A 23,968-nucleotide genomic window follows, 5' to 3' on the forward strand; every position below is an offset into this window, starting at 1 on the left:
TACAAACAAGCAAGCCCTCAGGACGCAATGTTCTTTAGGTGAGAAGCTGTTTGGCTTTCAGACAAAGCCAAGGAGGATAGTAGAAAGGGAGTGATTTTCCAGGGGGGATTTAAAGGCCTTGGAAAATATGAGTTAGGAAGCATCTCCCAGAGGATCAGGGCCCACTGTGGTGAAGAGGGGTCTCACAGTCAATGTCCTGTGAGATTCTGGAATTGCCATAGGTCACTAACTGTCCATCTTGCTCATCTCTTCCTTTCTGAATGGACAGTTCCAGTGGGTATTTTGTTTCAGGTGTATGTCAGGCACCATATTGTGGGTAAGTGAAGCTCTTTAATTTGCATCCAGGCTGATGCATAGATTAGTATGTATCACCTGGGCTTTGAATTTGGTGACACGACTGATGAAACATTTGGGTTGTATCCCATGGGGAAAGGATGAGTATATTTTGTCGGTAGGAAGGGAAGTGAGTCACATTTTTGGTAATTAGAAGGGTAAACTGTGGTAGTCATATTTTTTTTTTTTTTTTTTACCAACTTTTTCTAGATTTCTAGATTCTGGGCACATGGAAGGATTGTACTTCCTGGCTGAATAGGGTCATGTGACAAGGTCTGGCCAATGAGAGTTGAGTGGGGGCATTTTATTGTTAGGGCATCTGCCAGATGATCTGGACATCAGCTGCTTCATCAGCCCCATCCAGAATAAACACAAAGGGGTGCCAAGCAACGCTGATATGTGCATGTTCAAGAGCAGTTTTTTGCTTATACCACCATGGGGATTTTGAGTTTAGTGATAGCAAAACCTATTCTGTGGATACACTTGGATCATTTTTAAATGCTGATTGATACATTCTGGTAGGAAAGAATAAAACATTAATAATGAAAGTTTTGTAGCCTAATCAACTAGGGTCTATTCCTAACTCCACCGGTTACTAGCAGTATGACCTCAGGGTGCTCATCATTCCTAAACCTTACTTTTCTTGTGTGTGAAATGGACACAGTGATGTTCCTGTTTCCTAGGGCTGCTGTCAATGATCACAAACATGGTGCTAAAACAACAGGGAGTAACTCTCTTACAGTTCTGGAGCTGAGAAGTTGTATGTTGATTCTGGGCGGGGGGGCAGGGGCAAGATGTTGGCAGGCAGGAGGTTCCTACAGAGGAGCTAGGAGAGAATATTCTTGCCTCTTCAATTTCTGAAGGTTGCCAACACTTTGTGGTTCTGTCCCTCCGATCTCTGCCATATCTTCACAGCTCTATCTCCTCCTCTGAATGTGTAATCTCCCTTTACTCTTATCAGGGCACATGTGATTGGATTTAGGGCACACACAGATAATCCAGGTACTACCCCCCAACAGAGAGCCTCACTTTAATCATATCTGCAAAAGATACCCTTTCCTCCTAAGGCAATGTTTACAAGTTCCAGGGGTTAGAACCTGCTATCTTTGAGTGGCTATTACTCATACCCAGCTCAAGGGGAGGAAGGAGCACTAAAAGTGATACTATACACAGAGCAGTCACTGAAAATAATGTATGGATATATAAATGTTACATATGTTATACCAAGTTACTATTTTGGATCCTACAGTCCACACAGTAAGGGCCTCATTACACTTAGAGAAATAGTAACCTCTAAATATTATCAGTAATCAAGAATCTTGAGCAGTTACTTGATTCAAAACTGTTCTTGCTATAGAACCAATGTGTTGTGGCCATGAAACCAGATAAATGGGAAAGGCATGATTTTTTGTGCAACTTAAAGATGGATACTATATGCTTTTCACTACGCAGGCCTCCAATATCTAAACAGTATTAGAAAAGAAAAAAAGAATTTCCTTTTCTTTTTCCAGATGTGGAAGACATGTGCTAAGATATGATTACCTATTCAAAACACCATCTTTGAAACTCTTCCCTTAAGAAATGGCCAAAGTGTTCTTCAGAGTTTGCGCATTAAAAACGTCTTACAGAGTCAGAAATATTATTGCTCGGTGGAAGCATGATAAAGAAAAGGCTGTGCAATAAACTATGTCGCGCCTAAGCCTCCTGCTATTTTTTACACCATGGTTAATACTCATGCAAATTGACTAGGGTTCCAGTGCCTGCTAGTCAGAGCTCTGGGAATATTGTCCCCCCTCCAATCCCCTCCCCCACACCCCCCACCCCAGTACCTCCTCCACTGAGCCCTGCCATTAATCACCACTTGCCTGTCTCGAGATCTCCCACGGCTTGGTCACGGCTCCAAGGTCACAGGCTGTCATTAACATTGATCTGAAAAACAGAGCCAAACAAAATAGCCTGAATAATCTTTTGTTGCATTCCGAAACAGACATGTCCTAAATACATAAATAAATAAAACAGAAAGGAGGCCAGCTCACGTCTTCTTTCCCGCAACAAGGAATAGCACTGTTCATAGTTTTACATTCGGCATCCCCTACATCCTGTAGCCCCACTGCGTAGCAAGACAAAGCTCTCACACATCCTCTGGTGGCCTTTTGTTTTGTCTGCATCATTACAAAGCACTACTTTTTTCTATATCTGAGCTAAGCAAATGCTCTTTAACTCATTCTGGACAATGTTGGTTTTAGTTTTTTAAGTATAAGCAAGGGAATCGGTGTATAATGTATACAGATGGCTGATGCATCTATTTACCAACTTATCACTGATTGATGGGAGTGGGAGAAAACCCTTACCAAAGAGGTGAGGCACATAAGGAGCTCCTTCATTTTCATCTGTGCCCTACGGTGAGGATTTACGTGTGAGAGCCACTTCGTTTTCATCGGTTTACTACCTGGCTCCAACCATGTTTTATAAGCACCATGAAGGAGAAACATACTCAGCTACAGCTTTCATTAATTTGAGCCCATAAGAAAGTGCAGGAGTGATGTGAATCAGATTTCTGTGGGGCAGATGTAACTAGAATTCAAACTAGATGGTGGAAATGTGGGGAACAATTGAAATCTCAGCTCGGGGCCTTATCATTTAATGTGGTGTGGTGGGGTGGAATAAGGCCCACTCTTTGTCCCAAATCTGCTTTCTCTGTGCTAAAACCAGCAGTATGTGATGACAGGTCATGCAGCACGGGAACTGGGAAACCACATCTTGCCTAACAGCTCTTGAAGGAAAGCTGTGTGTTGTTGATGGTCCGAAAGCCGTCCCCATTTCAGACCCCGCTGGATCCAAACGCCTGGGAAACATGTCTGCTGCCCAGATGGCAGCGCACGCCTCGGTGGCAGGCAGACTGTGTCACTTTCCCAGAGAATAAGGCAGGCGGCCACAGATAACAATAGGTCATTCAAGGCACCGCCAGGCAGCACCAGTATTAGCAGTCCTCTCAGCTCAAGCAGCTTTTAGGAAGCATCTAATTCCAAACATGCAAAGAGTCAAATCAGGCTATACTTCAGCTTGCTATACTTCAGCCTGCGCGCTGCCCCAATCTAAAGCCAGGAGCCAGGTGCTTCCTCCTGGTCTCCCATGCGGGTGCAGGGCCCAAGGACCTGGCCATCTTCCACTGCACTCCTGGGCCAAAGCAGAGAGCTGGCCTGGAAGAAGAGCAACCGGGACAGAATCTGGTGCCCCAACCGGGACTAGAACCCAGAGTGCGCACGCTGCAGGCGGAGGATTAGCCTAGTGAGCCATGACACCAGCAGAGAGAGTTATTTTCCACGACGAAGTAAGAAATCAGGATTCTGTGCATATTACAAAGCTACTGAATCCCTTTTGGCCATAGTCTATGTTCCTTGTCTTGGGTTCTGCTGGTGACTGAGGGCACAAGACTGCAGGTAATGTATTGAACATGGTAATATTTCTTCCAGACAGGAAAAAATGTGTGTGTGGTTACCTACTTGTATTATAACTTGGATAATTATTTGAGCTTTGTTTGATAATTTGAAGCTTCTCAAATTCACATCACCATTAGTCAATCAACAAGTATATTGAGTATTGGTTAGGTGCTCAGATGATGATAATCCTAATAGCTAGCTAGCATTTATTGAGCAGCCACTGCAGGGTAACTGACAGTCTCCTTGAGGAATACTATCATTATCTCCATTTCACAGGTCAAAAAGGAAGGCTCAAAAGGTTACATAACTTGCCCAAGATTATATGGCTAGGAAGTGTCAAAGTTGGGATGGGAGCCCATGGTCTTAAAGAGGAATTTCTCCTTTCAATGAACACTGTATGTGGAGCAGAAGGAAAAGACTGGGAGGGAGGATGGGTGGAGTGGCTGAAATCTTTATCCAATGGGCACCAGTGAGTCAGCTGAGGCTGGGCACACAGGAGGGAAGTGAGAAAGTTTCGTGGTGGATGTGAAGGTGGTTTGACAGTGGAGAGAGTGAAAGGATGAATCCTTGGAAGCAGACATCGATATGAGCCTAAAACAAAGAGGACAGGGAGAGTGGAAAGGCAGGGACAAGGATGGAAGATCACAAAGGAGGAACTGAAGGAGATAAATGAACTGTTTTATCTTATTTTTTAGATCAAGGCTCTGAAGGAGTAAGAGGTCTTTTCTACAGTAAGAGAGCAGGGAGGGAGTTTCTACCAACTGTTTTAGTCTTGAGACCCCATTATTCTAGTCCAATTTACCCTGAAGTTGTGCCAATCTGTTTAGTGCGATTGAATGAGTGGTCTGGAATAAGGACTGCACGAGCATTTCTGTCCTAAGGAGGGGAAAGGAACAGCGTCTCTGATGCTTCTGGCAGCTCAGTTTTAACACACCTCTCCTCTGTGTGCCAAAATTATTTCAATCATAATCTTGGGATAATTGTTATCTCCTTGATTTGTTCTTTAGCTTGTTTTTTAAAAATAGCAATTTAAAGGAAATGAATTTCAATTTTAAGGATATATTCAAATTCAGTAAAGAATTTCATGTATGAACTGAAATTTGCATTTCCCAAAAAATACTATTACTCCCTGCAGTTTGCATTCTGTTTCACTGTTTTAAATTTTAAACACAAATAAAATGCACAAATGGCCACATAAAATAACAAAATGGAAGGAGTTCAAGTTATATTTTTTCATCTTTACCATCACTATGCTCTCATTGCTTATTCTGCAAAATACCATTTAAAAGCAGGGTTATGGGATTTTTCAGGATTGGAGGCACAGAACTACTCCTGGAACAAGTCTGAAAGATTCTGAACAGTAACATACTCTTGAAAATGTGCAGCCAGGTCCACCTGTGTGAAGGGCCAGATGGGCATTCTTGCAACTAATGCATATTGCAATGCATGTACCATGAAAGGATAAATAATAAACGTGCTAATATGAACCTTTCATATCAATTATTTTGATTGTCAGTTGCAGCCTCAGCAATTGTTTAGAATTTATAACCGAAGACTTTTGGCGGGGCCAGGGGGCTGGGCAGCTCATCACCGACTTTGCTCAGGCTTGCCAACATGGCAATGATAAAAACCAAACTGGTTTTCAGTTGCTTTTATCACTATCTTCAAATTCTCTACAGATAGTGTTTTCAGAGCCCCGCCCAGGGTGTACTATGGTGAGGGTCTGACCATGAAATGGGGAAGGAGGAAGGAGCAGCTAGAACACCTCTATTTTATAGTATGTGCTTCCAAAGCATGTATTCCTACCAAATGAGGTTCCCTATGAAAAAAGTTCAAATACCTCTGCAGGAAAACCTCCAGGTGGAGATGCTGACAGAGTCCTGGCATTTCAGTGGTGGAGCTCAGAAGAGAAGGCAGGCCCAAGAAACGAGTTGGGAGTCATTTGAGGAGAGATGGAGTGGAAAACATGAGGATGTTACACTTAGAGTTACACTCAGGGCTGGTGGGGAGGAAGAGTGGCTACAGAAGGACAAAGAAGGAACGTAAGAGTCAGAAATAAAGTAGGAAATCCAGAAGAAAATGGATTTGCAGAAGCCAGGGCTGGAGAGAGAGTTCAAGGAAAGGCCAACTTTATTAGGGCCTATAAAATGACCAAGGAAGCTGAAGAGAACAAGCACGGTAGGATTTGATACATCGGAGGTGACTGGTGACTCCAAAAGGCATAGAAATCACATTCCACAGACAATTCCTCAAGAGAGGAGTGACTGATCACTATATATCCTTAGTCTGGATGAAGTCTATGCTATGATGAAAGATGATGCGGTGTTGACGTAGGCAGGTAGCTAGTAAGCAGAGAGCCGCTGAGGGGCTGCCAGTACCCAAGCCATGTGTAGTGTGCACTGCTCAGATCCTACCCCCTTCCATGCTGATAAACGTGGCTGCCAGATCTGCACACCCGCTCCCTGTCTGGCACCTGAGCCTCTGTAGAATGCAGTGTTTCTGCAGATGCATCCAAATCAGGCAGTCACATCGCCACCTCCCACCCTTCCTCCATGTTTGGAGCCTGCCAGCTCCTCTCCTTCAGTTTCTCCTATAGTATCTAATGCACCATTGTGATCTACAGTTGCTATTCAGTGCCATGGAGCAGCAGCACCTGTTATGTCTAAGGCATGATTTTTTGATTGCAGAGGCAGAAGCATATTTTTATGGGTAGAATGTTTATAATGGGGGAAAAAGTGATTTTGAAAATGGAAGCCTATGGGTCATAATTGTCATAGCAAGGTTAGGGGAGGCGAGGAAAGGAGAGGGAATGGAATTAGGACCCAAGTGGAGGCGGCAATCTTAAAAAGAGGGAGGCACCCTCTCTTTCTCTTTCTCTCTCTCTGAAAGATTTAAGCATGTAATACAGAGAACTGTTAAGTAGAGAGGAGAGCAAGAGAGGGACATCTGGGAAGAGAACCTGAGGAAAGTGTGAAGGGAGGTGAGCTGCAGAGGGAAGAGGCAGGCAGAGCCTTGTGCTACGAAGCAGGTGCAGAGATTTTATACCTCAGTTCTGTGGGAGGGGGAGCTCTAATGGGGACCATGCTTGGCTGATTCTAGTGGCTGTATGGTTGTGGAGTAGATGCTGTGCACCCTAAGCATGGCCTCCCAAGCTTCTCCAGTAACACTTGGCAGTGTCAGACAGGAACAAGACAGCAGAAGTTCTGGGGTGAGTGAGGTCCAGAGAGTGGAAGGATGGGGCATGAGTGGAAGAGAAATGGTGCCCCACCATGCAGAGTGGCTGCAATAGAGTGGTAAAAACGTGCCACATAAAGACGGTGATTTGCTACTGTCCTTTCTAAACACCTGTGCGGAACTCCCATTCAAAGTCTAGAACTAATTCCTTACCTCCACTGCCAGAATTGTTCCAATTGGTTCCTATTCACAACTCCTACTGTGGCTCAAAGAAAGCAGTTCACTCTGCATTTTGCTTGGTGCTGTGTAACTCTGGTTTCTAAGGTTCAAAACTCCCATCTCCTCCTAACTTTCCCAATTCTCCTTTCAAGGAAAATGCAATGATGGCTTGCATGGGGCCAGCATCGTGGCAGAAAAGGTTAAGCAGCCACCTGCGACACTGGCATCCCACTTAGGCACCAGTATTGGCTGCTCCACTTCCCATCTAGCTCCCTGCTAATTTGACTGGGAAAGCAGTGGAGGATGGCCCAAATGCCTGGGTCCCTGCTCCCACGTGAGAGACCCGGAAGAAGCTTCAGGCTCCTGGCTTTGGTCTGGCCCAGCCCTGGTGGTTGCAGCCATTTGTGGAGTGAACCAGCAGATGGAAGATCTCTCTCTGTAACTCTGCCTTTCAAATAAAAAAATTTAATTAAAAAAAAAGAAAAAGAAACCATGACTTGCTAAAATGGATCTAATTTGAACACCATTTTCTAAATTGAAGGCAGATTTATGGAGAGGAGGCCAAAAATATAATAAACTATAAGATGAAAAAAATGTTGTCTATCTTTTCTTCAATTAATCTGTTTTCAGTGTAATAGTCATCATTTTAAAAATCACTTACATGCTCTCAGCACTGTCAGAAAAGCACAGGTGAATGTGCAAATAATGAAGAAACACAGAAACAAGAGCTTTTTCTTACCGAAATATATCACGGTGGTTTTTGATGTTCCAATCATATTCTCCTTTACTGACAAGTTCAAAGAATTCAGTTCTCCTCCTACAGGAAAATCGAATGAAGAAAGAAAGAAAAAAAAAAAACCTGGAATGAAATTTCTCAGTCTGCAGAGTGACATAAACACATTTATGGGGAAAATATAAGACCACCTGAACCACATAACTTAATATCTGAAATCGTGAGGCTAAAGCACTATCAAAATAAATCACTTTTTTTAAAAAATGTTGAGGCTTCAAGAAAAAGCCACAATCATCTCTGAATGTATTTACAACAGAGACGATTATAGAGCCATAAAACAGAAAACAATGTGGCGCTGCACTTAGGATTATGTGCTGTGAAGCCCTTGTGACACTCACTGAAGGTCAGAAAAGGGAGGCGAGGACAAATACGATGCAGAGCAATTCTGGAATGTTCTTTTATTATTCAACATAGAATTGAGCTGCATGATGATCCAAGATAAGATAAACTCCCTGCTAGTAAATTTAAGATAAATGTTTTATTTTTTCCAGATTAGAAAATGAATATTTCACTATGTGAGCCCTTAAGCAAATAGCCTATAGAGGGGCCATCCCTGTGGCATAGCAGGTAAAGACGTTGCAGCAGTGCCGGCATCCCATATGGGTGCTGGTTTGAGTTCTGGCTGCTCCACTTCCGATCCAGCTTTCTGCTATAGCCTGGGAAAGCAGTGGAGGATGGCCCAAGTCCTTGGGCCTCTGCACCCAGGTGGGAGACCAGGAAGAAGCTCCAGGCTCCTGGCTTCAGAATGGCCCAGCTCTGGCCGTTGCTGCCATCTGAGGAGTGAACCAGTGGATGGAAGACCTCTCTATCTCCCTCTGCCTCTGCCTCTTTGTAACTCTGCCTTTCAAATAAATAAATAAATCTTTAAAAAATTAGGCTATGGAGTCCCAAAAGTAAATGTGCCTAAACCCTGGCTATCTCCTTGATGTGCAATTTGAGGAAGCTACTTAAACCCTCTGAGCCTCAATTTCCTAATCCCTAACGTGGGAATTTTATTTGCTCACTCATGGTTACTGTGAGGATTAAATGAGATAACAAATGCAAAAATCTAGCACAGTGTCTGAACATTTTAAGTGCTGCAGACACAGACACACACACACACACATACACACTCACTCATGAATATGCATTTGGAGATGTAAGGATATGGAAAAAACAAGAAAGGAATACTTCAAGGTTTGAAAATAAAGATTCATTCTTATTTTTCTAAATTTTTAAAAGAAACTAGCTATGTGACTTTTTCTTTTTCTAGTGAGAAAGGAACAAAAGAGGACACCACCATTTTGATTTAAGAGTCATTCCTCAAGTTTTCACTTTCTTGGCACTTCGTAATGAGAAAATATTTAAAGGATCATGACACACATTTCCCTAAGTGCATCCTAGAAAATGCTAGTCTTAAGAGGTGCTCCATGTAACAGAATTCCCTGGCCAAGTGGGTTTGAGAAATGCTGTCCCTTGAAGACACTATCCATATTAATCTTTTCAAGGCTCTGATAAAGACTGAGGTATAAAAGCCTGCTGCACCTTAATTACAGAATCCCATATAGTACTTATGCAGTAAGGAACACACTTTGGAAAATATCACCATGACATATCATTAGTGGGGGATATCAGAGTAAGATCTTAGAAATTTGGTGCTAACCCATTGTAGTCTGGGGGACAAAGGATATGTAGTTTGATAACAACTAGTTCTGCTGTGCCTGGCCCAGGGACCCGTCACTAACTGACCAACTCTACAAGGAGTCCTCAAACATTTGTGGAAAATGCTTATTTTGATAAAAATTATATGTAGATTTCAAAATAATTTTTGCAGCAAATAAATTTATCTTTTAATTCCATTTTCCATGAACTTTTTGAAGTCCATGCATAGGAATTTCTTGTTAATTGGTCAGACTGACTTCTCAATTTACCTGAAAGGGGGTAGGTCAGGGAGACAAATTCTTATTGGAGACACAGAGACAGATCCTGGATCTATTCCTTCATGTGGATACATGTCAAGGCCATACTATAGTACCTGACAATCTCCAAGACAACCCTACAGCAACTGGTGGAGATGGCATAACACAGTTACATGGAAAGACCCAGCATGCCCCTGCCCCTTTGAGTGGGCCAGTGCATGTTTTTCCTTCTTTGTATAACTTTACCATCTCCTTCATTTGGTCCTCTGCCTTCTTCATGACCAGAGTCATGCCTTTTTCACATCACTGACTGTGACTGGAGCAGGAAGGGAGATAGTATAGTGGGAAGTGCCCAATACTGAGCTGGGTTGAAAGCTAACTGCCACTTACTTGCTGTGTGGTCCTGGGCAAGTGACCCCACATTACTGAGGCTCTGTTTCCAATTTGCAGTAAGAACCTGAGATAAAGTGTGCTATGTGTTTGGAACTGGTAGATACTCAATATCTGAGAGCCAAATTAGCTAAGGCTAATATGTAAATAATATTATAATAATAATATGACTGCCAACAGTAATATCAATTGGACTACATGGAGAATGAGGAGTTCACTCAGTCTTTGTCTTCCCTTTTTACTGAATACAAACCATTTTTATTTGTTTTTTTTTTTTTAATGGAACAGTGAGCTGAGTACAAAAAGTATTTATTGAACATATACTCTTTGCCAAGCCTTTACTAGGCATTATAGACAGAAGAAATGAGTGCTAGCTTTAAATGTCTCTGAAGTTAGCCAGGGCAACCAATAAATAAATAGGTAATTCTCCCTTCTAATTTAGTTCAAATGATAATAATGACCCTGGGACTAGAGGGAGGTGAGGAGCACTCACATAGGCACAAAATGTAAGTGGGTGACAACTCAGTAATGAAAATAAAGAACATTTTAATGTAAATGTTAGTGGCTCTGATGAGGCTAATATTTACTGAGTCCTGCCCATGCATCTGACTTTGAATAGGTTACTTAATCTCACTGGGCTTCAGCTTTTTTTTTTTTTTAGTGAAAGAGAATTAGTAATGGGATTTACCTTGTACATTTGGTGGGAGGATTAAATAAAAAGATTTATGGAGAACACATAGCAGAATGCCTGGCAGAGGTAGGTGCTCAAGTGAGGATTAGTTTTTCTTATTAAGCTCTAAAGGGTTGAGTACCTAGCCCAAGTTCTCACAGTCTGTGAGTTGGCAGGGGTGGATACAAACACTACCTGTTAGAGTAACAACTGCTTGCAGTTCAGATATGTCCCTGTGGCCTGGGAGCACAGAGGAATGCAGGCCCCTCGTCTTAGAGGATCATGGAAAACCATGGAAGAGCTTGTCAGTCACAATCCTTGGCTGAATGGACAATTCAACCCTATGAGTTGTTCCAAGAACTCACTAGAATGCTAGTTCCATGAGGACAGGGCCCTGGTCCAATTTTGTTCACTCCTACATCTCCAAGTGCCCACAACACTGCTTGGCATGTAGTAGGAGCTCAATTAGAATTTGTAGAATTCAGGCCGGCGCCGCGGCTCACTAGGCTAATCCTCCGCCTAGCGGCACCGGCACACCAGGTTCTAGTCCGGGTCGGGGCACCGATCCTGTCCCGGTTGCCCCTCTTCCAGGCCAGCTCTCTGCTGTGGCCAGGGAGTGCAGTGGAGGATGGCCCAAGTGCTTGGGCCCTGCACCCCATGGGAGACCAGGATAAACACCTGGCTCCTGCCATCGGATCAGCGCGGTGCGCCGGCTGCAGCGCGCCTACCGCGGCGGCCATTGGAGGGTGAACCAACGGCAAAAGGAAGACCTTTCTCTCTGTCTCTCTCTCTCTCTCACTGTCCACTCTGCCTGTCAAAAAAAAAAAAATTAAAAAAAAAAAAGAATTTGTAGAATTCATCAGTTAATGAAAACAATTATCTCAGAAAACTATTCGAATTTAAAAATAACTCTTCAATCACTGGTTTTACCTAAATTCTAATTGTTCTAGGGACTTCACAATTGCCATTCAGAGGGACAAAGATGAAAACAACATAAACTCTACCCAAGAAAAGTCCAGTCCGATTCATGGAGACTAGATTCCGATTTGAACCAAGTGGACAACTTAACAAGTCACAGGAAATAACAGTATAATTTCCACCTGGCATATGTCAATATACAACATATAAAATCTTTGATACAAGTAGAGCCATGTTCCCTAGGTGGCTAACTCACTAGTGAAAACAGATAATTTTTCAAGCGCCAGTTTCTACAAATCACAACTGAATTACGAGAATAAGTTCTCCAGTGACAGAAGTTTTAATAGCTAGAGCTGCTGGTACAAAAGTTATAAAGTGAACTTACAATCAGTTATAGATTTTACATCACATTAACAAAGCTAAATTCTGTCACATCAGGAAGGAAGGGGCTATTCATTATCTCTAAGAGATGGTGACTCAAAGAGGGATAGGAGGAATTTTTTAATAGGATATTTAAAAATGTAGTATGCCCATTGCTGGTTATTTCCTGATAGGTTCTATTTACTCTACTGATAGTCTCAAGGCTTGGCTGTGAGCTTAGGAAATAATAAACATATTCCTACTCACCATAATTTTACCAACAGACCTCTATTCTCTGGTAGAACCATCTCTTCCACATACCTGGTAGTACATGTGGTCACATAAATAGCCAGACAGAGGCTTTAGAGTGTACTTAAATTTTTAAGTTTCTGATAAAAGTCCTTCTTGAAATATCAGGATAAGATTAATCATTTTCATAAGGCTACAAAAAGGATTGTAAAGTGATGATCTGCAAGGATCATGTAAAACTTTATTATGCATATTCAATATATTTAAAAGATATAAAAATTAAATGACATAGAGCATCCATTTACCACCAAGCCTAGAAATGAAGTTCCACCATTCCTGCTGATGCCTTGTCACCTCTGTATACTTGGTTGGCTTCCATCCTGCCCACTATGTGATGAACACCTTATGACTTTTGTATAAATCATATCCTTTTATTTTTACTGGATGAATTTATATAGTATTGTTCTGCATGTCTTAAAACATTATATAAATAATATACCATCGTGATGTATATACCCTTTGGCAACTTGCTTTTTTCATTCAATATTTGTGAAATTCATCTGTGTTAATGCACATAATTCAAGGCCATTTCTTCTCTCTGATGAACGGTGTTTAATGTATTATCATACCAGTATGTTCTCACCTACTTCCTAATGATGAAATTTAGGTTACTTCAATTTTTTTGCTATTGTATTCAATATTGCTATGAACAACCTTATACATGTCTCTGTAAATTTGTGTATGTTCTCTCTCTCTCTCTGTCCCTCCTCCCTCCCTCTGGGTCACAGAAGTATTTATTTTTCTGGGGCTGGCACTGTGGTATAGTAGGTTAAGCCTTCACCTGTGGCACCGGCATCCCATATGGGCACTGGTTGAGTCTCAGCTGCTCTTCTTCTGATCCAGATCTCTGCTGATGGCCTTAGAAAACAGCAGAAGATGCCTAAGTACTTAAAAACCTGCACCCAGAAGAGGCTCCTGGCTTCAGATCAGCCTAGCTCTGGCCATTGTGGCCATTTGGGGAGTGAACCAGTGGATGGAAGACCTCTCTCTCTCTGTCTCCCTCTCTTTGTAACTCTGTCTCTCAAATAAGTAAATAAATCTTTTTTTAAAAAGAAGTATTTATTTTCTATGTTTGAGCTTTCATTGTAGCTATAGACTGTTAGAGGTATATAGAACTTTTGAGAAAAATAGGCTATAATTATCTCATTTTATGGATGAGGAAACTCAAGGTGAAGGGAGGAAGGTGAAGTCTTCCACCTAGGACCCCAGGGATGTTATGGACAGACCTAGGTAGATTCTAAGTCTGCAGCTTCCCAGTTCTGGCTCTTGAGATAATCTTCACAAACTGTGTACAGCATAAACCTCTGGAGCCCAATACTCTTTTCTGTTGTCAGTACATGCTGCTGTACCAAGGGCAGGACCAGTGCCAAGTCAGACACCAGACAGAGGTCTTTTCATTCTCAGCAGGGAAGCTCCAAAGAAGAGCTGCAGTTGGCTCAGGCTAGGCTGACAGTGCAAAGCTCCAGGTGGCATGTTTCTGACCGCACCCTGAAAATCACTACAAAGCAACAATATGAAATTCATTGTGCTTTCGGGAAACAAGTTTGCCCATACACCTGCTCCATTTTAGGATCTATACGTGTATATAGATTGTATGTGAAATGGTTAGAAATGGAAGCATTTTTAGAAATGCATGATTGTTAAAATGAATATTTGAACATCTACAAAATTATACAATACCCCCTGGATCCAGACTCCTTTGTTACAAAGAACTATATCATTAACTTCTGAAGCAGATCATTGGAACCTTGGTTTTCAAGGACAATGGCAAGTACCTTGCTAGTGAAAAGTAACTTACTGGAAAATCTCATTTATAATCAGATATGTTTTTATTAGACTTTTACCCTGCTCTCTGACATATGTTCCACTCAGAAAAATAGCAGTCTTTAAAAAAGCATCATTTGAACAGAACTGCAAAAATTACCCTCAAAAATAATTCCAAAGATTGGTTACCAGTCAGCCATCACCACATTGAAAATCTTACTGGTTTATCATTTATCTGCAAGGCATCTTTTATTTGTAAAATGAAAAATAATCATTCCTGTGTAGACTTTAATCAGAGATATTGTTTGTAAATTTATATATCTCTACATGTATATATGTACACATATTCTTTATCTATCTATTCATCTAACTGCTTTGAATCTACTAAAAGTCCATGAATATTAGGAAGGTTTTACTGTTGAAGTGGCAAATCATCCTTGTGACTCATTTGCAATTGCAACTGCAGAGTTGCCAGACAGGGGTTGCCGGGAGTGTGAGTGTGGATGGGGTGGGTGGGTGCAGGCAAAGAGGATGTTTGTTCTTTCAGTTCATTCAGCCGGCAAACTGCACATGACAGTGAACTGCTAAATGCAGAGTCTGGAGAGGTGTCTGCACTTTTGGCATAGAAGCAGTAGGGAGGATCAGAAAATTAACATGTCAATGTTAACTCCAATAATTATAACTAAAGCAAAGTCATATGTTTAACCTGGAAGTGCATTTTCTTCCTGCTTTAGAATAGCACTGGTAACACAAAGGCCAGATAAGATTCTCAGTGAAGTGACCTTATTGATGCTGGTCTAATTGTTGATGGCACGATTGAAATGGGTAAAATGTAGGAAATGGAAAAACTAGAATTGCTCTAGAGGTTGAAAATGGCAGAAGATGAGATTACACAGGCCCTACCAGTCAATTCCATCAAACTATAGTCACCAGGCAGAGAAGTTATTTAAGCTGTTGCTGGATGGAGTGTGCTGCACTCACTGTGCATTCACTCTGCCCACCCCAGCACTCTGCATGCCCTGTCGTCTCTCTTCCCCACTGGGATCCAAGTCCCTGAGGGTAAAAACTGTACACTATACACCTGTACATTCCCAGCACCTAGCACAGTCCCTGGCATAAAGAAGGCATGAGTAAGTGCCAGCTGCATGGACATCTTTGTTCTGTATTCAGTTGTGGTATCATGTGAGTGTGGATACGGGGATGGTTACATATGAAAGTCCTTTGATGTACGTCACGGAAACCAAAATATTTCTTCCATCAACCTACCACAAGGCCTGTTATTCTAACATTACGAACGTTTCAATAGGTTATCTCATCAAGCTCTGGTAATATGTATGAATGTTTGGAGAGAGAATTGGATTATGCTGCATCAGGCATCAACTTGCTATGCACCAATTTATGCTCTTCCTTTCCTATACAGTGGCTAGGTGCGTGCAGGAAATTGTGGAAGCTAAAAACACTGAACATAGTGGGCTCACAATCAACATTTGTTAAATGATAAATGAGTGAATATTTCTGGCTGCATAGCAGTTAGGAACATTTGTTGAGCTCCTACCGTATTTTAAATAAATTGTCTAATTATTAATAGAATTTTAAAAAGGATGATCAAACAATTATTCTGAGTAATCTAAAAATAGTACATTGTGCTGTCATCATCAGATGCTTTTGAGAAATGCTATTTTCTGCAACCCTTTGGAAAGACAAAGACAAAGCATCAGATTGGGTCCATAATTACTGATAGATGTTCACAGGGCACAAAGAAAAGTGGCAAATTTACAATTTGAAGATTAATCTGATTAATTTAGAAAGCCAATCTGAGAAACACTGAACACCAAATGGAAATTCTCTGCTTAGATAGTTGTATGAGGCAATGTGGCATGGAGACCTGATCAGAAGCAACTTGATGACCTTGAGAAAACTTCTCATCTACTCTAAGCCCAACTACCCTCATCAATAAAAAGGACTAAAAGAATCTACCTTTCATGTGGGTATGAAAATCTAATATCAAAAAGTTAATTTTGAGAACCCATTATGTCAGGCAGTATGTCAAGTTCTGGGACTTGAAGGATGATCTAAAGAGTAAGATGTCTGCATTCATGTAGCTTCCATTCTGATGGGGATGCAGGGAGATATTGTAAGGTTTGGGCATAGGGCAGGTACCTGCTAGATGTGATCGTGGTACATAATCACAACAAGTTGGGGATGAATGCTAAACTATTGCTAACCAACGGCAACAACGTCCCTGACTGTATTAAATTTAAAAATTGCCAATCTCTGATGCCCCAGTCTAGTTCAACTGCAATCAAGGCATCTCTAATTGCAGTCAGCCCCACCAAAGAGTTCCCTGAGCAACTCTGTCCTGGTGCCTTCACACCCACTTTGCACTCCTGGTGGTGGGGGCCTGGCACTAGTTTAATTGCTGATGTCTAAGTATGTTTGGAACTAGCATCAGGCCTGGGCAAACTCAAGGTAATGCTGTCCCTAACACTCATATGTTCTTGGGGTTGGCCTCAGTTTCTCCGTCAGTACTCTTAAACTAACAGTTACATCATGACAGAGAAAATGGCAAGGTAGTTAAAAACATTTTGGAGTCCAGATTCTTGGCTACTGTTCAACATTGTGAATAATTTACTGAATATTTCAAAACCTTAGTTTCTTCATGCATATTATGAATTTAATAATTGTACCTGCTTTAATGGGACTGTATTCAGTATGAGACAATATGTATGTATGGCTCCTAAGTAAGCCTCGGGAAGTATTAGTTATTGTTTCTATTATTAATCATAGAAGTCACCTGGGTCATCTTTGTTGATTGACACACAAATAGTAGAGGAAATTTGTGATATATCTTTTAGGTTCTAACATTTGTGATTTTAGATCTGTCTCTCTGCCCACCACAGCATGTGCCATCTTTTATGGTGCATATTTTATTAAATTTTCCAGCTGAGTGATTCCTTTTTTATAAGGTACTTTAACTTCATAGAACTCTTTCACATAGATTATCTCTGTGGCCTGCCACAAGTGCCTAGCAGACTGGCATGGGTGACAGTCCTATCCCCATGGTTCTGACAAGGAAACCAAGGCAAAGAGAGATTGAGTTACTTTCTCAAAATTACTTCAGTGGTTATTTAGACAGTATATCTAAGTCTTGCTTGAGATGGAGAAGTTACTACTTAATTATAAAAGCCTTATTTACTGTAGGGACTCAGAAATAGGCACAGAGAATCAATTTCAGATAATCTCTAAGTAGTAACTAGAAAATACTTTCAGAGAGTTGGAAAACTAGGCTGAACAACTAACCCCTAAACTTAGGTTGTGAAACCAAAAATTCACACCAGGGAGTTGAATTTGGGTTTTAGTCTTAAGAATTCTACTTTCACGGGTAATCTGTGCCATAGAATCTCAAGGACACCCAAAGCAGTCAGAAAATAAAGTTACAGATTGTTGTGGTTGTTTGTAAAGCATTTCCGTATTTCCATGAATCTTACATTTTTTCCCTTAGGTAGGAAAATAGTGAGCTTCCTTTTTGGTTTCTTCAACTGTATCATCACTTTTGATTGGATTAGTCAGGGCAGAAGAACCAACAATAATCTGGACTTTGAGAAACTAACTGTACGGGGTTGCCTCCCATCCTCTCTGCCTACTCACATTTTTTCAACTGCTGCTGCTACACCAGCACCTGAACTCTTGCCTCAGCTGCTCTGTGCATCACTTACTTTCTACCATGGTCTGTTATAACTGAGTGTGGGACAGGGGGCAGTTGTAGGAATCCCTAGTCCTTGGATAAGCTGGACTTGCACGGGAATTAACACCCCATAGAGTGACCACTAAGAACGATGGAGGCTAGTGGACAATTTTGAGGTGCAGCATCTGAGACTTCTCAGATGTTGCCTACAAGATCAAGCATAGCTGACCACGGTGGCGATCAACAGGAAGTGTGTCCTTACTGTGGCTTCCCTCCTTCCCTGTTTCACTGTCCCTTCCTTGCCTCCCACTTTCATTCTTGGTATCATTTCCAAAGCTAAACTACCTGCAAGCAAGCCCTTGTCTTCACCTCCACTTGGTTCTGATATAAACCTGGGAAGATCAATCCAAGAACTGTCATAAAAAATCCCAAATTCAAATGACAACTATTTCTTGATTCCTTCAGTAGATATGGAATATGGTGATTATAGGAAAAAACCTTGAAAGAGGAGGTGTGGCTTACAGTTTTGCTGCATGATTTAACCTTTTGGATCTTGCCTAATCATCGGCAAAACAAAGGAGATGAATTAGACAACATCACTGCTAAGATCCCTTCCAGCTCCACAACTGCTCATTTAAGGAATACAATCATCTGGACAGTAGCTACTTTCCCCCTCATTAACCCTAGGCATTGTTTTGGCTAAAAATAAGGCAATACTTTAATGCAACTTTAGACAGGCAAGTGAATCAGACCCCTGAAGGTGTAGATTAGAGAAGGAGCAGCTATTCAGAAGTTCAAAGACAAGAACACTGACAAAAAAAGAACAAGTCAGCTTCTTTGGGAGTCAGCAAACATTAGCAAGGGCTGCAGCATTAAGATAAGGCCAGAGTAATGAGAAAACGAGTTGCAACCAACTTTCTTGACTGCATTCCATAGCAAACAGTGCTTGATAAATGGACTTTGAGTATTGAGGTTTCTCTCTCTCTCTCTCTCTTTAAAAGTTATTTGAAAACTTGGCTTGGGAAAATATTTCTAATTTGAAAAAAATAATACAAAATTCTGCAAGTGTCAGGGGAAGGAAATAAAAACACAAAAAGCATAAGGCTTTCCACAAATCCCAACTCAAGGAGCATCAATCCAGAAAAAGATGGGAGATTGATAATGAAGGCAAGATGAGGACCACAGAACAGGCAAAATAAATAAGTTGTAAAACAAATGAGATTATAGATAAGAGCACTTATACGACATTTAAGACATAGGAGACATTTATAAGACATATGAGAGTACTTTAAAAATTTCATAGAAAATGGAATTAAAAGATAATTTAGGTGCAAAAAACTCATGCAAAGTTTTTCTTAATATATGTTTTCCATGAACTTGTTGAAGCACCTTGGATAATGTAGGCATGGTTTCCATTTTACATGTGAAGAAAACATGCTCAGAGAGATAAATAATTTGTCTGATGTCACACTGCATAGTTTTATGTAGTTAATTCTTATTTATTTAAGATTCAGAGAAACAGAATCAGAGAGAGAGGGAGGGATGAAGGGGGAAGAGGGAGAGAGATTAAGGGGGGAGAGAGAGAGACAGAGAGAGAGAGAGAGAGAGAGAGAGAAACAGAATGCTCTCATCTGCTTCACTCTCTAAATGCCTGCAATGACTGGGGCTGGGTTGGGTCTGGGCCGGGGCCAGAATCAGGAGTGCAATCCAGGTCTCCTAATTACTTAAGCCTCCAAAGGTGTACATTAGTAGGAAACTTGAATTGGGAGTGTAGCTGAGACTCAAACCCAGGCATTGCATCATGGGATGCAGGCATCTCAACTGGCAGCTTAATCACTATGTCACAAATCTGGCCTGATTTTTTAAAATATGCTTTAAAATTAATTAACATTTATATTTGTAATACCTGTATACAGTTCAGAAATCAAACAGCACTAAAAGTCATATAATTAAATACAGCAGTGTTTTCCATTTTGCTACCTTTTGTCCTCTGATTGTGTTTCCCATTGCTTTCATTTGACTCTTTATTTTGGTTGTCATGTTTTTAACTTTTCATAACACTTTCTTCTTCACAGTTGCTCCTACTCTCAATTTTAAAGGATCTTGTTGCATGTGTGCAGTATCTTAGCTCTGTGAGGATATTAACACCAACATTTTGCTTTTGTTTTCCTCTCCATGTTTTCTCTGAATTTTATTATTTTCCTGTTTGATTTGGCCCCTGTCTTTCGTATAGGAGGCTTAAAAAATGTTCTGCTGTACGTGGATGTCTATTTGTGGGTAGTAATAAGGCAATGAAGGGTTAAGTGAGAGATATGTGTGTGTGTGTGTGTGTGTATGTGAAGGGGTAGAATTACTAGATAAAATATAGAAAACCTAGGTAAATTTGAGTTTCTGATAAAAATTGTTTTTATTATATTCCTAAACAAATTCATAGGGTCTCTCTAGACACCAAATAACTCTGTGCTGTTTATAAAAAATTTAAACTTAATCAGGCCTTCTGTATGACTTGCTAGGTCCTCCAGCTCTGGGTGTATGGCTTATAGACTCCCAGCTTCTAGCTGAGTGGGCTATGAGGTTTCAGTTCATTTCACTGAATCCCCTCTTCTGAGTTCTGCTTCTCATTCCCACCCTGTACTTCTCCTCAGTCCAGAGTTCTTAATTTAATTTCTCTGGAAAATAATTCTCTGGCCTTCTCCAGGAGCAGAGAAATCAGTTGCATGACTATTCTGGTAGAGGGCTTTGTGGACTTCGAAAGTCCTGTAAACTGACTTTCTGGTAATCTCCTTGTCCTAGGCTTTGAGTATCACACCCACTTTTCATGCAAGGTTCTGCAGGGCACACTGCCTTGCTTCTCAGTGCTGTTCCCCTCTGTGGTCCCATTCCCCATTCCTAGAGCAACTACCATGGTGAGTCTGCCTTCTACTTTACACAACTGTAATAACATTTCTTGTCATTGGTTTTCTGCCCTGGATCTCCTTGTGGATTTGCGCCCTTTTTTCTTTAAATTCACTTAGCATCATCTCAGTGGATTTTTAAAAGGGAGAGACAGACATCTGAACTCAAACCACCAGGTTTAACTATAATGCCAGACTTAGATTTAAATCCAAGCCAATATAACTCCAACACCTTTACCATTTCATATATACCACTTCATATCTCCACTATGCCACTTCATATCTCAATTAATAGAACAGAACAATAAATACCTATTGCATAGACTGACAATTTTTTCTGTTTTACTTCAATCTCTATCCTTGCTTTCTACTTCACTGATAGAACCCCTAGTTTTTAACTGGGTACATGACTAACCATAATAAAAACTTCCTTTCCCAACTTTCCTTCAAGCTAGGTATGACCAAATGACTAAATTCGGACCAGTGAAATGTAACTGAAGTGTCATGTGGCAGCTTCCAGAAAAGTCTTAGAAGACAGGCCGCATTGTCTTTTCCTCTGTTCTCTTTGTCCCTTTTTTTCTTTCCTGTGTACATTATGAACAACTACTTTGGACTAAGAGGTGAAAACTGTATGTTGAAGGTGGCAGCCTAGAAAGAGAGAAGGGACTTAAGTCCCAGATGACTTCATATTGCTAAGTTCAGATTGCTCATTTCCAAACTAGTTTTATGTAAAAGAGAAGTAAGATACTGTTACTTTGGGTTTTCTATCCTTTAAAATTGAACCTAATTCTAGCTGATGCAATGACAAGCTATAGTGATATTTTAAAGGAGTCATCTAGACTTAGAAAAAGTTGTAGAAGATATGAACTTAAAGAATGTTCAGTTCAACCAGATGGGAAGTGGAGGGACAGGATTCCATGTAGGAATGACGATAGGTTGAGGCACAAGGGAGGCTACACAAGGTGTTTCAAAGGGTAATGTATAGACCAGTTTAGCTAAATTAGATAATCACGGAGGAGAGAAGTAGGTCATAAGAATTGTACAAACTTGGACTCAAATGCTTGGTCCCTTGCCACCAACATGGGATATGGGGATGAAACTCCAGGCTCGTGGCTTCAGCCTGGCCTAGCTCTGGTCCTTGTGGCCATTTGGGGAGTGAACCAGCAGATGAAAAATCTATCTCGGTCTCTCTCTGTCTCTGTCTTTCTGTAACTCTATTTCTAATGAATAAAAGAATTAAAAAAAAAAGAATTGTAGAAAGTTGGGCACAAATGTTTAGAGGGTCTTGAAAGTCAAATAATATTTAGAGCTCTCTCTGAGAGCAAGGAAGAAACTGAGGTTTTTGAGATGAGACTTGGGGATATAGGTTGTCAGAGTGAAGATGTTCGGGGCTCTCACTGCGGGTAATAATCTATATGGAAATAATACAGAGGTGAGGCAGGGAAGAAAATCTCTGTGGAGGAAGGACAATATGGATTTGAGAATTCAAACTTGGAAGAAAAGAGAAAAGAAATATACAAAGAATCTAGAAAAAAGAGAGATAAGGGCAGCTGGATGCTGGGGAAGCAAAGAGAGTAGGGAATGGAGATGCCAGCAAACCTTCAGGTTCCTCAAAGAAGCTAGGAAAAATCAGAAATGAGTATAGGACATTGAATTTGGGAACAAAGAAGTCTCTGGTGACCTCAGAATGTATGATTTTGATAGAATATACTGGTGGAATCTACTCATCAAAATGTAAATGTGTGTTAGGAAAGCAGAGGTATTCATTCCTATTTGTTAAAAAAGGAAGACAATGAAAAGTTAAATTTAGGAGCAATTGAAGATCTCCATAGGGTCAATTGAAATTGTCTTCTAAGGCAGGGAAGTGTTTGGTCTTTAAATAGGACAGAGCTATGCACATCAGTGGAGGGAGAGACTTCCAGGCTGCCAAAAGAGGTGATCCCTGATGGAACTGGGCCCACTGAAATGAGAGGTATGGAATTCCTAGCTCAGAGAGAGGCCTAAATTTTGGGGTCAAAGGAGACAGCTCTTCTAAGAAGGAGAGAGGAGAAGTAAAGCATGAAGACTTGGCCTTCTAGTCAATCTTCCATCAGCAAGTATTTTTCATTATCATCATCATCATCATAGATCTGACTAGAAATGGTAGTCTGAAATACCAACCTTAGCCAATATCTAAAGATACAGAGTCAAGAGTTCAAAAAAAGGCTTATAAAATAGAAGGAAGATACAAATCTCTTTATAAAGATACAAATAAGATATATCCCTGGTTCCCTTAGCCTATATACACTGCTTTAATGAGCTTTATTTAGATAAGAGGAAAACAACAGCAAACAGTTTAGTTCATTTATGCATTGATAACAATGCTAGAGTAACAGGCATCCCCCAATATGGGCCCCAAATTAATCACAGTATAGAACTTTAAATACCCATTTGTCAAATAGATCAAATGCCAATACCTACTCAAAGTACAGCGTGAGATCTGTTGCCAATATTGACTGCTTCAGAAGCTGCATAAGGTCACTATATTCCTTTGAGGACAGATTCGCAAATATGTTGTGACCCTGTAATGAGAAAGTGAGGGTAACAAAAGACAACATTCAATCTGTGGTTGTTGATTCCATCCATGTTTTTCCTATATTGAAAAAAGGTCTAGAAATAAGGTACAATATCTTTTTTCAAAAAAGACCTAATGACATTTTGTACAAACACAAACAGAATCTCTGACAAGCACAGCAAAGCCGGAAAGTGCATCATTTTTGAGGAAGTCTAGTGAAAGACACTTTATTATGTGTTAATCTCAAAGAGAAAACTCTAAAATATTTGAATTTGACTTACTTTGGACATGTTTGCACCATCAACTCCACCTGACTGCCTATTTCCTATGGGATTAATTTAATGAAGAAGTTGGCAAAATGTTTGGGAATCTTTCTGACCCTAAAATAAACAGTAGCTTCATGAGTAAAGGTTTAAGTTGCACATTGGAAACATTTGCTAAAGCAACAAGTGACTTTAAGGAAGAGAAAAAAACCATTAGATCAGTGGTTTCAACTGGGAGTCTTTTGACAACGGGAGCTTCTGGCAATGTCTACAGATGTTGAGGGTCACGACTGAGTGGATGTTC

At 40.7% G+C, this 23,968-nt stretch overlaps 1 protein-coding gene across 1 annotated transcript in view; it reads right to left on the reverse strand.

Annotated features, from left to right (window-relative positions):
* PDE11A (phosphodiesterase 11A) overlaps positions 1 to 23,968 on the reverse strand; it is a 448,382-nt gene that overhangs the window by 47,974 nt on the left and 376,440 nt on the right. The window contains exons 15-17 of the mRNA XM_062196428.1: positions 23,308 to 23,408; positions 7,906 to 7,983; positions 2,199 to 2,262 (exon numbers count right to left, since the gene is read on the reverse strand). Coding sequence (XP_062052412.1) covers positions 2,199 to 2,262; positions 7,906 to 7,983; positions 23,308 to 23,408 — 243 coding nt within the window. The remainder of the gene's footprint in view (positions 1 to 2,198; positions 2,263 to 7,905; positions 7,984 to 23,307; positions 23,409 to 23,968) is intronic.

The sequence above is a fragment of the Lepus europaeus genome, chromosome 1, assembly GCF_033115175.1.
Source record: "Lepus europaeus isolate LE1 chromosome 1, mLepTim1.pri, whole genome shotgun sequence".
Lineage (NCBI taxonomy): Eukaryota > Metazoa > Chordata > Mammalia > Lagomorpha > Leporidae > Lepus > Lepus europaeus.